General features: G+C 45.8%; 1 protein-coding gene across 1 annotated transcript in view; it reads right to left on the reverse strand.

Moving 5' to 3' along the window:
• Nucleotides 1–344: 344 nt before the first annotated feature.
• The window catches only part of LOC144172492 (uncharacterized), a 33518-nt gene continuing 19603 nt past the window's right edge, over nucleotides 345–14259 (reverse strand). The window contains exon 6 of the mRNA XM_077701186.1: nucleotides 345–554. Within this exon, the coding sequence (XP_077557312.1) occupies nucleotides 449–554 (106 nt within the window). The 3' untranslated portion in view covers nucleotides 345–448. The remainder of the gene's footprint in view (nucleotides 555–14259) is intronic.

Below are 14259 nucleotides of genomic sequence, written 5' to 3' on the forward strand. Positions count from 1 at the left end.
CTCCAGCTGCTTTGGCTTGAGTGCTTTGGCATGCGTCTTTTGCTCTTCTTTTTTTTTTTTTTGGGGGGGGGGGGGGGGGTGGTGTCTGTGGTCTGCACTGTGGGTGGTCCACTTTATGTACCGTGCTGGCCGGGGCTACATTGACGAAGACTCACCCCCCGCCCCCCCTCTCCTCCCCCCCAAAAACAAAAATCTGAGCCAGAAAGCAGGCAGTAGTTCATAGGTATTTAGACTCAACAACAGTGACCGGTACTGGGCAGACCTCGTTGCTGGTGCCAGGCTGCTGCTGACACAAAAGCAGCAATGGGCGAGTCGTTTACTGTGGTACAACAAGGGACGACATCAACCAAAGAGCGTCAGGTTTTAATAAATAAAAAGGAAACAAGAGATGAAGGAAGGCTGCGTTTTCCCCCGATGTCAAGACTGTGCCTGCAGAGGCGGGTGAGACCTAAGGCTTGTACATCTGGCGCAGGTGACCCAGCACAGTGCCCATGGGATCGGCCCGGAAGTGTGGATGCTCGGTGACGGCCTCCAGGCGCTTCATGTCCTTCTCCCTGCACAGAGGGGCAGCCACGCATATCATGTGACGCACTGCTCCAGTTTCCCTTGAAGCCAAGCACATTCTACATGGTGCGGTTTGGCTTCTGCGAATGTGGTGGGACGAACATTCGCACTTGCGAAGTTCACAATGCCTGGAAATGCCGTCTACATGGCCTGCGAACGTCGCGATATTCACATTTCAGAGGCACATTTTTTGCGGACCAAATTAAATCTGCCACAAGCAAAGCTTGTTGTGATTCTAGAAAAATCGGTTTTGTTGAACTTTCTGGGCAAGCTGTTGCAGACTGTCGTGCAGTAAATATAAGTTTACTTGCGGTTTTATACAACAATCGCCAATAATTTACCAATATACGTACACACAGCAGAGAAGACAAACATGGCAAGCAACCCTGGGTTCGCTTGTTGTGCGTGCCTAGCACATTTTGGTGTACCTCGGACCATAGCCTCGGACGGTTCTTCTTGGATTCTTCAGTACTTCTTGCCTGCTGTGATGTCTGCAACTTGCGCAGATACCGATTAAGCATTTGTTCGAAACGGCGCGCGACATCATGTTGTGAACGCACGGGCGTTTGTTTTGGTGCACCTGAGCTTATGCTGCGCTTATACAAACAAAGCCATTTGGTTGCTAAGCATACAAATGGTGTTGCTGTGGCGTTCACCTAGCTATGTTCCTATTGGCCAAGGTCCGGCCCCCCTGAGTGTGGGGCTCGCGGGGATACTCGATCGCTCCAAACATTTGGCACTTTGCTGCAACAATGAAAAAAGGTCATTCGCCGCACGAGTGGCTCCGCCTCTACAAATTTGCGTGTGGAATGGGCTTAACAAGGCAGAAAGGCTGCACTTTTTTTTCACATGCAAATATCCATGCCTCTTGACGCTCAGCAGAGGTTAAGCAATTACTTTTTCCTGAAAACCAGGGCTGAGCTTGTTGGCAATAGCTTGATTACAGGCCAGAAATATTTTTTTTGGCCTTAACCAGAAGATAACAAAACAATGGTTGCTTTAAAAGGGGAAACAGCACCTGAAACATGGAAAATCCCCCCAAAAAAACATTAAAAAACAAACGTGCTTGCATTATCTAGATAATTATTTTCTCTGTATCAATACTTAAGAGCCTATAAACAAACCAAAGAATATATTTACAAGGCCTGTGTGGCCTCGAAATGGCGCACTATTGCCAATGTCAAGGCGAACTTTGAACTGCTGACATTTCAGCTTCCAAATCGCTGCCAGCAGCCGCCATCTTGACCTAGCTTCAAACATTAATTCTGTTTCTTTCAATCGCAAGATTCCATCACCCCCAGGCCCTCCTTTTCCCACAATGTGGTTCTAAGCTGTCACTGGTGAAAGCGCACCCATCATGAGTGTGACTGTGAGAAGGAATGTGAAATTGCTATAGGCTGTGGTGCCAATTATCGTCTTGCTGGCATGTTTTGGACTTCTCACATAATATCTTTGCAATCGTAGGCTTAATATTTCTTTTTGTTCCTCTCCAGCTACGTTATCATTATACTTTGGGACAACTTTCTGTGGCAATGGAGAGAAAGCTACAAGGGAGAAGCTCACTACTCTGTGTTACTGCGCCAAAGTTGTTCCCGACTGATTTCAGTTTAAGTTTTGGCGTGACAGAAACGCATTTGCTACAGTCCATTTCTTCGTCTAAGCTCTGTGGTTGAGTGTGCTAAACCCCGATCACTGAGCATGCAGACATATTGACGTCTCCTTCCCCATGCTTCATTTGTTTGTAAACGCAAGAAAACACTGGCTGGCGAACTTGGACCGACCGTGGACAACACCGCCCAACTTGTACCGCCCATAACGCAAATTTTGTCAGCGCTGCAGTTTTGAGGGCATGCACTGATTTGTAAACTGTTCTGAAGCTGCAAACTGGGCAGCACGATTGACATGGGAAGCGTGCTTGCATATACACAGCACGGGCACGTTACACCGAAAGAGCAGCCCGCACACACGCTTATGCACATGCTCGCAGAGGCCGGCAAGCTGGCTAACCAAATGAATTTCGTAAACAGCGGAGAGTCCCGGTTGCATCAGTCTCACTTGAGCGTACACATCGCAAACCACTAGCTTTGTTTGTCTTGACAGCTTTTGCTTCTCAAGCTCCTTAAAAATCCTATCTGGAGAATGAAGTGGCAAGCTATTGGAGGGAAAGAAAGGTGCTGTCGACAACGCTAGTGGCAAAGAACGCAACCAAAAAAAAAAAAAAAAAAAAAAACGGAAATTTAAAAATGATGCGCTCAGTTTCACATATTCTGCCTATTAATTTAGTTCCATTATCAATCCAAGGTTAAAAAAAAAACAAGGAAGTATATATTTTCCAATTGCTTTGGTTACAGGCAGCCCATTATTTCTGTTGAACTACTTCCAGTGGCGCAGCTAAATGGCATGGTTCGGCTCTGTAGCCTTGACTGCACTGCCACACAAAGTTGTCCCCAAGTATAGAGACCGGAACTTTAGGCAAAATGCCTATTCTTCCCTTCAGACTGATCAATCATAGAAGCATGAACTAAGGGAAGGGGAGCATTCTAAGCAATAGTTTATCGTGCCTATACATGCCTATTTTGACTATATGGGCTTTTTAAAAAGTGCCTGTTTTGACTGCAAGGGCCTATATAGCTTTTTTAACAACTAAAAAGGCCTTTCTTGTATTATATATGCCTTTTTTTTTGTTTTTTGAGTCGATGTTCTGCAAGAACTATTCTCACTCTAGAAGACCGCAACTGGGTGTTCTATGTGTGTTGTTTGTCGGATGTTGTTGGCCTTCAATTTGTGTTGTTTGTCGGATGCTGTTTGCGAGAAAAATCCGCGAGCCATGCCAAACATGCTGAGAAACGCAAATCAGGCGCGAGCCACCGCAACCTCGACCTCGCCAAATCGGCCGAGTCGCTAGAGGCCCGTAATCAGCGACACCACAGCCAACCTCACCGACGACACCCCTTTCCACACCAGCTGCTTTGTTCTATGTCCTTCTGATGCGCTGTGTCCGCAGACCAATGGCGAAAACTTTTGCCGATGAGCCCTATCCATTGCTAACACAGTAAAAAGCAAGCAAAGGAGAAAATGAACGCGACACAGCCGTGCACACGTTACTCAAGGTCAAAGACGCCTCCAAGGAGAAAACCATGCACCAATCTGACACACCACAGTTTCAAGGTGACGCCACAAACACGTGCCCATTCATCCGTCCATCTCGGATACACCGCCGCCCAGCCAAATGCAGCACACGTAGGACAAAGAAGGAACAAAAAACGGAGCTCATAGGAATGAGCATCTGGGAACTTTTCAGGTACTGTGATCATGACAGCTGTCGTTTGCTGTGCCGGGTAACCTTGAAGGGCATTTGGAAACTTAGCAATAAGGAAATTAGTGGCAACAAATCTTGCGTGCTGTCTAATATTGATAATTAATGTAAGAACAGAGTTAATGAACGGTGTTATATTTCCGCAGATTCACCAGTTGTTGGCTTCTGCAAAACAGAGTATTCCAGTAACCTGTACGTAATTATTTCCCTTCCCTGTACTATCCATGGGGTTCATCGGTGTTGTGAAGAGCTGAGGAGGTCGTTCTGCCCTGTCAACGAATAAATACCTTGAGTTGAGATCTTTGTTCAAGGAGCAGTTGTCTTTCAAGCAGCAGTTACCAAATGTGCCTCTTCCACCAGAGCCCATTGTTAGCACTAAAAAACTCTGCTAAGGGAGGAAAAATTACGACAAAAACCCTCACTTGCGGTATTAACCCTTTGAGGGTCGAATTTTTTCGCCAAATGCGACCCCCCAGGGTCGATTTTTTTTATTGCTGATTTAAATTCTTCGGATGAATCTATTACGAGAAAAAAATATCGTAATTTTTTTAGGGTGACCATAAAGTGACAAAAAAAATCATTTGTGTTGTTACATACATGTGGTTCATTCATGAGTAACACAAGAAAACTTCTAAATAAAAACGAGAGAGTAACAAGCCGGCACCTTTTGAGTGGATCGAAATCAGATAGACATCAGTTTCGCGGGTGCAAAAAGTGGGAGGCTTCCGGAGGATGATACCAAAACCAGCCGCTGTACGCGCGGCTAGATGCGTGAGCGATAGACGGCGCACCGCTCCTATAAAATACAAAAAACGGAGAAAACAGCCTCATCAGTTTCGCAGGCGACCTTAGTCTGTGGCGGGCGCAAGAAGCGAGAGGCGACCGGGCGCCTGGTGGGCGGTACCCAGCGCACCCCCTCGTTAGCGGATACGCAAGCGATAGCCTGAAGTAAGTACGAATCGAGCCTACACTGCCTAAACTTGAGATTTGGGCACCTATATATACCTAAACGGCAATTTTCATTGCCTATTCTAGGCGCCTAAAACCTCGATTTTCCGTGCCTAAAGTTCCGGTCTCTAGTGATCACACACAATGCCGGAAACTAAGCTCTAGACAACAAAGGCATGCTCAGTAAACAAAGTGAAGCTAGAAACTACTGCTGCAGTGCGCTAACAATTGCATAGACTCTTCAAGGGACCTATTCAAGCAGAAACTTGCCCTGTGCAAGCGACCGAGCGGTAGTTCCAAGCGACCTAGCCAGATTCCATACACGCAGTCGCTGTAAATGAAATTGCAAATTTACACCTTAATATAGGTTGCAATTTGGCTTGGTTTGTGTGCAGTTTGGTTACACAATCAAACCCCATGATAATGAAATGCTAAGACTACGAAATTCTTGCGGCAACGAAATATTTTCAGATCCCCAGCGAATGCCCACAGAAGCCCACATAATTCATCTCTCTCGACAAGGAAATGTTTTTGGGCTCATGAGAACTTTGGTTCGCATGTTCTACCTGCCTAAGACCAGCAGTACCCAAAAAGTGCTCAAATGCATTTTAAGCAGACCCAAACTGCATGAACTTTTGTCACACGGCCCTTGTGTGGCTGTCACCATTTTTGTTCACAAAATCGGTGATTGAGTTAGTGCCTGGCAGCCACACAGCAGGCAGTGGTGGAGGCAGCCCTGCCACGACACCGCCAGGGGGCGACGCAATCCTATCCTCCGTAATGGCATGGGCTTATGAGCTAGCGCTGAACAGCTCACAAGTGTTTGTTGTGTGTGGGGGTGCGTATGCGCTGTGTATGGCTATCTGCATGTTTGCTTTTGATAGGATGCCTCCACCAGCCCAAAAGCGGAAGTTTCTGTCGCTACATTGTAAGGCTGGCTCAGGTGGAAGAGGGAGGATAGCGCCAACAAGTTTGTGATCGTGTGAAGCTTGCTCTGTACTATTTTGAAAAGCAAGGCTGCCACTCTTGGTTTTCCGAATGTCAACAAAACGGTGCTCACTCTATTTTGCGACCTGCCTGCCAACAAAGTGCCGCTGTCTCACAAAGTGCTTCAGCAGAAGACACTAGACTGCACTTGTAGTATCACTAGAGAACCTTCCGGGAAAGGGAAAATAGAGGAGAACGTATCAGAAAGTTAAGCCCTTATGACGGCTGGCCTCCGAAATCCCACGAAGGAAACAACTCCAAGAACGCCAACGCCAACAAAAGCCATATGACATCAAACGACACCGTTTCGAATCACAGCCTATGCCCGGCTGGTCCGGATTCCTGGTGCCACCAAAATGCCACGACTGAAAAAGGTGAGTCCCCACAAAAGCACCGCTGCAACTTGCCACCTCATGCGTGCAAAGCCCTGTGCCCCATCTATGAACGTCTCTCAGACATGTTGTGTCGTCACTTTAGGCAGAGGGGGAAAAGTGCAGAAGAACGAGCCACCACTCCGTGACGCTGAAGCAGCGCCATGCATCCCTCTCCACTGTGGAAGCTGCTGTGACCAAAGCAACGATAAGGTTAAGCGGAGCCATTGAGAGATGATGTCTGCTGCTCCCCCAAGAGCTCAACCTGAAGTGTTCCACACGGATGGCTGAAAAGGAAAAGCACCAGAAACCTGAATTGACTTGCAAGCGGGTGGCGGCTGAAAATGTCCAGTGGACCGTGAAACAGCAACACACCAATGTTGGTAGGCAGTCGGACAACGTCCCCGCCAGTTATTGCCTGTTAACCACTGAGGCAGAAACATTGCTCGCTCCTCATTGCTCCTCATTGCAGAAACATTGCTCCTCAATTTAAGTTGAGCCCTCTTAGTGAACTTCCAAGGCTCACAAGAGGGTTCAACTTAAATCGAGGACGACCCAGTGAGCAATGGAATGGAAGATGACAGGTGTAACATTAAGGGACAAGAAGAGGGCAGAGTGGGTCAGGGAACAAACGCGTGTTAAGGACATATTGGTAGAAATTAAGAAGAAGAAATGGGTGTGGGCAGGGCATCTAATGTGAAGGCAAGATAACCATTGGTCATTAACTGTTTCATTACCGCACCTATTCAAATCGATCACCGGTGCCGATTTCTACATGCTGTAGTCATCTGTGTGTCGAAATCGGCAATTCAAACAGTCAGCGTGTGTGTTTTCGCGAAAGGGGACGCGGCTGCAGCACTTGACAAAAAAGCTGCCACTGGTGGTTGTGCTGCATTACCACCAATTTTTATCGAAGGGCTCCTAGCAAGTCAAATACCAAATTATGTTGTCAGCTTTGTAATTTTACAGCATTGAGGAGAGATAATTGCCTGAAAATGACACCAACTATTCACTAGTGAGCTTTGGTTCAGAGAAAGAAAAGCTCTATTCCACTGAGGCTCCTCTGAAGGTCCCTCGCGTGTCTGACAAGTCGACCTGCCACTTTCGGCTAGGTTCCAGTAGTTTCGGTTTCATTATAAATTTATATTTGGCGCTACTACACAGTTACCCAACTTCAAGCCGATTCCCCAAGGCACCTCCGTCGCCCACTACTGCTCATCAAAAAATGCATGCCGCTCGCAATTCCACCTTCACCCATGCCTTACTTCTGCAATAACTGCTTCAGATGAAAATCTAAAGATAACACCAAGTCGTCAAATATCAGTTCAGACAAGAAGAGCGCTTCCAACACCACCAGCTGTTCACCAGCCAGTTTTGTTTCCGTAAGAGGGCATTTCCGGAGGTCTAGTGTCACTTCGTAGTAGAACTGTCTATGATGACAAGGTCTCCAGCAAGCCTGATATTGTTTCTTTTTGAAAATGATAGGTGGTAGTCTACTACTCGTAAGAGTGGTAGAGTACCATCTACCTAATGGCTAATGAGTGGCTAATGATACTCTACCACTCGTAAGCTACCATGTGAAGACTGATTCAGTGAGCTGTCAATTGATAGAAGCGCTCCCGTTGGTGCTTTACTAACTCATTGGGCACCCTAGTCATGTTAATACAGTAATACCTCGTTACAAGAGACATTGTTTCAAGAGACACTTGGCTATAAGAGACATTCGAATGAAGACTGGATAGTTTTTTTATGTTCGCCATGTTAGCAACATCGCACATAAGAGACCTTGGCTACTAGAGACACGTTCCTTGGTTCCCTTGAGTGTTTCTTGCAACGAGGTTTTGCTGTAGACATTCTCTATTGAGCACATAAAAATGGTGAATAACTGGCACTAATTGCTTCTGGAACTAGTACTTGACTTTAACAAGAGAGAATCGGGTACGTGCAATCAGCAAAAGACTAGATGAGGGTATATGGTTTCAACACAGGGTTCATACAGCAGGCTTCAAAAGCAAAAATTTTTAAGCAGCAAGAAATACATTTTCAAGGACCCCATGTGATGTTTTATCTGGGAATACTTCTACCTTTTTCATTACAATGCAAAATTTTTTGATTGCGCAACATTTAGATAGGTGTTAACCAATTTGGGAAAGCTCCTTTAGCTTTACTTTTTATTTCTTCGCGTGTCTTAACGGGTTTTTATTTTTTCTTGCTGTTTTTCTCAGGCTGTTCGATTTCAAACCATAGGCAATGTTGCCTGCATCTCCTGCATTATCAGCAAAGGTTTCAGCTGCAAAGATTAAATCAGAAACTGCTGCCGCAAGCTTTGCCTTTGTTTTTCTCATGTTGCCAATCTCCTCCTCAACCTTTTCAACTGTCTTACTCCTGCAACTGCTCTTTTTCTGAGATTTCAGATTTAGGAATATCAATTCTCTTCGACATACATATCATTAGCAAACCCATCAAGCAGGACAAGGTAACGGTAGCATTTTTCCATCTCCTGTTGCATGGATGAAATAAACGCAAGAAAAAAACGGCCCAACACCACAGCATGACACGTAAGTGCACGTCTCACCACTTTGCAATCTGAGAGGATTTTATTGAAGAGGTCATTTGTGTGCAATTACAAACTTTAGTAGGAGCGAGATGTTACCACCTTTAACATCCACAAAATCTCTGAATGCGCCACCAATTCATGCGACTTGAGCACAAGACTGTGCTGGGACCACATGGACGGATCGGGCACTCATGCACAGCACCAGGTACTTTTTAACCCTTTCACTGTCACTGACGTACCGGTACGTTCTCCATTGTGAATTCAAAAATTCGTGCCATAGTGCAAAACTGGCGTGCTTGGACTGTTCGCGCCATCTGTCGAATCTTTCTAGTAGCTGATATTTTCACTCGCAAGCTCTCTCTATGAGTGTATATTAAAGAGTACGGAGCAACCGCGCCCACCTTTCGTTGCTTCCTCCACAGTCGCTCTGCGCGCTGTGCTCTGCCAGGATTAGTGACCAGGCGGCACGCGTGCGATTATTGTTGTTAGGCTTGTTGTTAGGCTTGTAGGGTTGTTGTTAGGCTTGTGCGAATATTCGGGCGCTTCGAATATTCGAACGAATATTACAGTATTCAAATTCGCTTCGACTCGAATTTAAAATTTCCGATATTTCGAAGTATTCGAGATGAACGAATATCAAAACTTCGTTCAAGTTTCGGTTTCGTTAGGCAAGCCGCAGTGCCATCGACATCAGTCCTACATCTCGACTACATGTGGAGCCAAGACAAGCTAAGCCACATTCAAAGCGTTGTCGCTTCGTCGCAGCCTTCGCGCATGTTCGGCAGGGTAGTCGAGACTCCTGTTTCCTTGTTTCAAACAATGAAATTGTTCCCACTGCAACAATGGGAAAAATTTTGGCTCTCGCGAACGGGCCTGCGCGGCCCGGCGGATGATACAAACGAGCCGGCGAGGCGCCCGACTGACGAATGAGCGAGAGACGGTGACGTACGGGCTCTTTCTCCAGGAACGGCCGAGCTGTTGTTTTCTGTTCGTGAAAACGCGCCGCGGACTCCACAGGCGCGCTGACGCCGCCGCGAAACCACCTGCACGCTGCCGGCCGGCCGCGGCAACCAGGCGGCACCTTCGGTAGCGAAGTGGTGCAGGGCGCTCGAGCCACCGCTTCTAACCGCTACTTAAGATACCGCTCAAAACACACACGAAGTTTCTGGTGCGGTAAACGAGCTAACAATGGGGGCGAAAATGGTGCTATAAAAAATCATCCGCGCCGCGAGTGAAAGCGCCTATGAAATATCTGCCGGGGTGCTAAGCCTAAACGTCTCCTGTGGAGCCAGCCAGCTGTCTCGAGCGCTTCGAAACTGCCGCCCTGAGGTGCACGCCTTCCCATTGGCGCCAGGCTCCTCCCACTGCCACGCGCGTCATTTTCTGACAGAGGCACAGGCGACCGCGAGCGCGGAATCGCCGAGGCGGGCGTTAAAATCGCGCGCGCAACGCCGACGCGCATGAATCGCGTGCAAAAACGCTCCTGTAGTGAGCTTGGGCACCGCGAGTGAATAGACGAAAGTCCAGAAATTACTGCTTGGCGACATGGAGGTTAAGAACAAGCAGAAAAACGTCACGGATTTCTCCATGCGAAAGTAAGAAAAGAATTAAACGAAAACTTTTTTCAGTGCTCAATTTCTTGGTCTGTATTGGTTCATACGAATTTCGGATGATACGAATATTTTTCACGGTCCCGCAATATTCGTATCATCGAGATTTTACTGTAGAACTTTTTTACCGGAATGTCTCAGTGACACCTGACAGCTATTCGAATTCGCTTCGAAAGTATTCGACCCCTAGGACTATTCGCTTCGAATTCGCTTCGAACTAAAATATCACTATTCGCACAAGCCTAGTTGTTGTGCCATTCGCAATGGGTTTAACTAATAACAAAATGTATAAAATAACGCTTGCTTTTTAACTCTCTCCTTACGACGCCACAGGCTATCGGACACGGAGTTCCAATGGTTTCAAACGTCTCGCGCAAGCTAAAAACTGCGCCTTGCAGACAACTAAAACCACCTGGCGCATTATTGGCAACTCCTTTTTCGTCTTCATCATCGTTTGTTCACATTTCACGTGCAGAGACGGCGTCAAGAGTGAAGTTTGCACCCGCGATAGCGGCGAGTTGCGCGAAAATGGCGGCCCCTTCGTGGCGCGCTCGGCAAAAGCGGACAGCTGTGGCAGGGACTTTGGCAGCTGCAGCCGCTGCTTTTTCTCACCCCAGCAGCAGTCATGACTCCAGCAATGGTGTGGGTTCGTCAGACTTTGGACGCTCCCATTCAACGGCCTCAGACTTCAACAGGTGCTGGGGGTAAGGTTCGTTTTTGACTTCGTGCTGTATGTATATACAAAACATGCTTCTAATCTTATGACTGCAGTTTTACTTTCATGCGTAGGGTCTGGACAACGTGCGGCAGGGGTATTTTGACAAATGCACCGCGCCATATAGCGTTATCACCTTCAAGATAGCCTGGCGCTCATGTCAGATTAGCGCAGCAGCGCACCGCGCACCGCTTCTCAAGAGTGCTCGATTTTTTTTTCTTGTTTTTTACCAGTCAAGCGATAAAAACTTTGTGTGAAAGGACAAACAAGTATGCTTGGATGCATACTTCCTCACCCGTAACTTCTGGCGTCCCGCAAGGATCCGTTCTTGGGCCGTTACTGTTCCTAATCTACATTAATGACTTACCTAATAACATTTCCTCTAACATAAAGTTGTTCGCTGATGACTGTGTGATCTACCGTGAAATTAAAAACCCTGCTGACCAACTTACTCTGCAGCTTGATCTTGATAACATTTCTTCTTGGTGTAATACCTGGCTAATGAACCTTAACATTTCTAAATGTAAGATTATGAGAGTTTCACGTCGAACCTGCGATATTTCTTCTGACTATGTACTGAACAATTCTTCTCTCAGCAAAGTTACCTCTTACAAATATCTTGGTGTTACAATTTCTGACGACCTTTCCTGGCAGACTCACATTGACAATATAAAAAATAACGCTAACCGTACGCTCGGCTACTTACGACGTAACTTCTCTCTTGCACCGATGCAGTTGAAACTTCTTCTTTATAAAACGTTAGTCAGGCCTAAGCTCGAATATTCGTCATCTGTATGGGATCCACGGTTAACATTCATGCCATAAGCTTAGAATCCATTCAAAATCGCGCCGCACGCTTCATTTTGTCAAATCACTCACGTATGGCAAGCGTAACTCACATGAAATCAACTTTGAATTTACCCAGCTTATCACATCGCCGAAAAATTTCACGCCTGTGCCTCTTCCACAAGATTTATCATTCTATGCCTTCGCTAAGTAGCTCGCTATTTTCGCCGCCATCCTACATTTCATCCCGCAGCGATCACCACTTCAAAGTTGGAATTCCAAGCAGCCGGACAAATCTTCATTTCAACTCATTCGTGCCCACTACAAGCTCGGATTGGAACCACCTCCCTGCTTCCATCGCAACAATCATCGACACTATTAACTTCAAGATGACCTTACACGCGTACCAGTTTTGATGTTGCTCCATTTTGTTCTATTATTTCTAAAACATTTTTCACCACTCCTCTCTGTAATACATTGCCTTGAGAGTAAATAAATAAATAAATATTTTAGAGAGATCGACTTACTCTCGAGTGGATTCATGGAGTGGCGCAGCCCTCAGGGCCGATAGGTTGGTGAGCCCGGAAAATTCCAAAACTTGGTGTACAGCGTTGATGTATATATGATTCATAGCTTAGGAACATAGAAACAACTTGTATATCTTAGAATCCCTAAAATAATTTTTAGGCTCAATACAATTGCCTATATGTATTGTGTGTATACTTGTTTGGGCATTTTTTTCTGTTTATTTGACCACCAAACTGTAAATGTTTGTCTTTCCCAAAACTGCTGTTATGCGTTTCAAAGATCAATCTAGAAGCTACAATTTCATGCATAGCAATGCTAAATATCTCCAGTAGCTCAAGAGAAAAAAATGTTTTGTGGAAGCAGTCAAAATCAGCCATTTTGCCACCGTAATGAAAGAGTTCAAATGAAAAAACATAACTTAGGTGATATTTATTTATATCTTTCTCGGTTTTTCTTTTTAATACGGCAGCAGCCGCAAGCACTTGAGTACGACTTCAACTTTCTGCCAACAGATGACAGGCTTGCCAGCCTGAACTGTGCTAGCCCCTGTTTGCCCCCAACCACGGACCAGCTTTCGATACGCGGGGCCGACGGGGAGTTTCGCAACTCGCTGCTATCGCGGGTTCAAAGTTCATCCTCGATACCATCTCCGCGCGTGAAATGTAAACAAACCATAATGAAATTGAAAAAGGAGTGGCCAATAAATATGCCAAATGGCGTTAGTAACTCTGTCGTACTCACACTGTTGTGCTCACACATTGACCAATGAGCGAGCGCCACAGGACACTGTGGAGTTAAAGCTAGACTCTGTCTCTCATGGAAAAATATGTTTTTTTTGGCAATGCACCGAGGCAGGCAACTGGCAAAGGAATGTGGCCCATTTCTCTGCTGCAGCTCAAGCCCGGGAAAAGGTGCCAAGCAACACTACGGAGAAAGAAGTGGCTGGGATGCTGGACACTGGGACCAAGCAGTGCACTGGTGCCAACTTCTCAGACAGCAGCCCTTTTTTAGGGAGCTAAGCAGAAGAGAGAATGCGCGCTTTTTTGCACGTTGCCCCTCCTTTAAATCTCCCAATGTTCATCCCCTATCCGTGCGGATAGCAGATCGCGTCGAAACAGCCACAAAACACACACATTATGCCTTTTGTAGGATCTCATAACCATGAACGGGGCCCCTGCTCATGACAACTTTGGCTGAGCAGTCAAATTTAAGGGGGGACGTGGCTTTCAAAATCAACTTTTTTATTTCTTCGTGGATTTTGATGAAAATTGGAACAGCAACTGGAAATGCTTCCGTGATAACACCATAAAAATTTCAAACTAATATTTTGAAAACTTTTTTATGTATTAAATTTTCTTTCTGTTCCGCTTGTACCGAGCTTGAGCGGCTTATAAAACATGATAGAAAACTTGCTCGAAGTGCTTTGCATTCCCAAATGAATGGACGAGGTCGTGACAGTTTTAGAATTTATTTTTTACAACACAATGTTTTTTAGTTTTCATTTTTTTAGAGGTTAATGTGCAATAGGCATGTCGACTGTGAACGATTATTTGAATAAAAAAATCACAAAAAACAAATCTGGAAAACCAAAAGTGTCACGACCTGAACTGTTCATCAAGGAATGTAATGCAAGAAACGGAATCAAAATAGACCCAGCGGTCACAAAGAAATTCCTGGTACAAGCGACACAGGTGGCAAAAAAAATTGTTTTGAGAAAACGGCTTCCGAAGTTGCAACATAGGTTTCACTTATCAAAAGTCGTCACGGTTGTAGCCTTTCATGTCCTTTTGAACATGGGACTTCTGGAATGCCTTTCCTTGAAATTGGAGTGCCTTTTACAGCCTTTTTCTTTCCAGAAAACATCATTTTCAGCTCCT

The sequence above is a fragment of the Haemaphysalis longicornis genome, unplaced genomic scaffold (assembly GCF_048455015.1).
Source record: "Haemaphysalis longicornis isolate Haplotype H1 unplaced genomic scaffold, Haemaphysalis longicornis Haplotype H1 scaffold_229, whole genome shotgun sequence".
NCBI classification, from domain to species: domain Eukaryota; kingdom Metazoa; phylum Arthropoda; class Arachnida; order Ixodida; family Ixodidae; genus Haemaphysalis; species Haemaphysalis longicornis.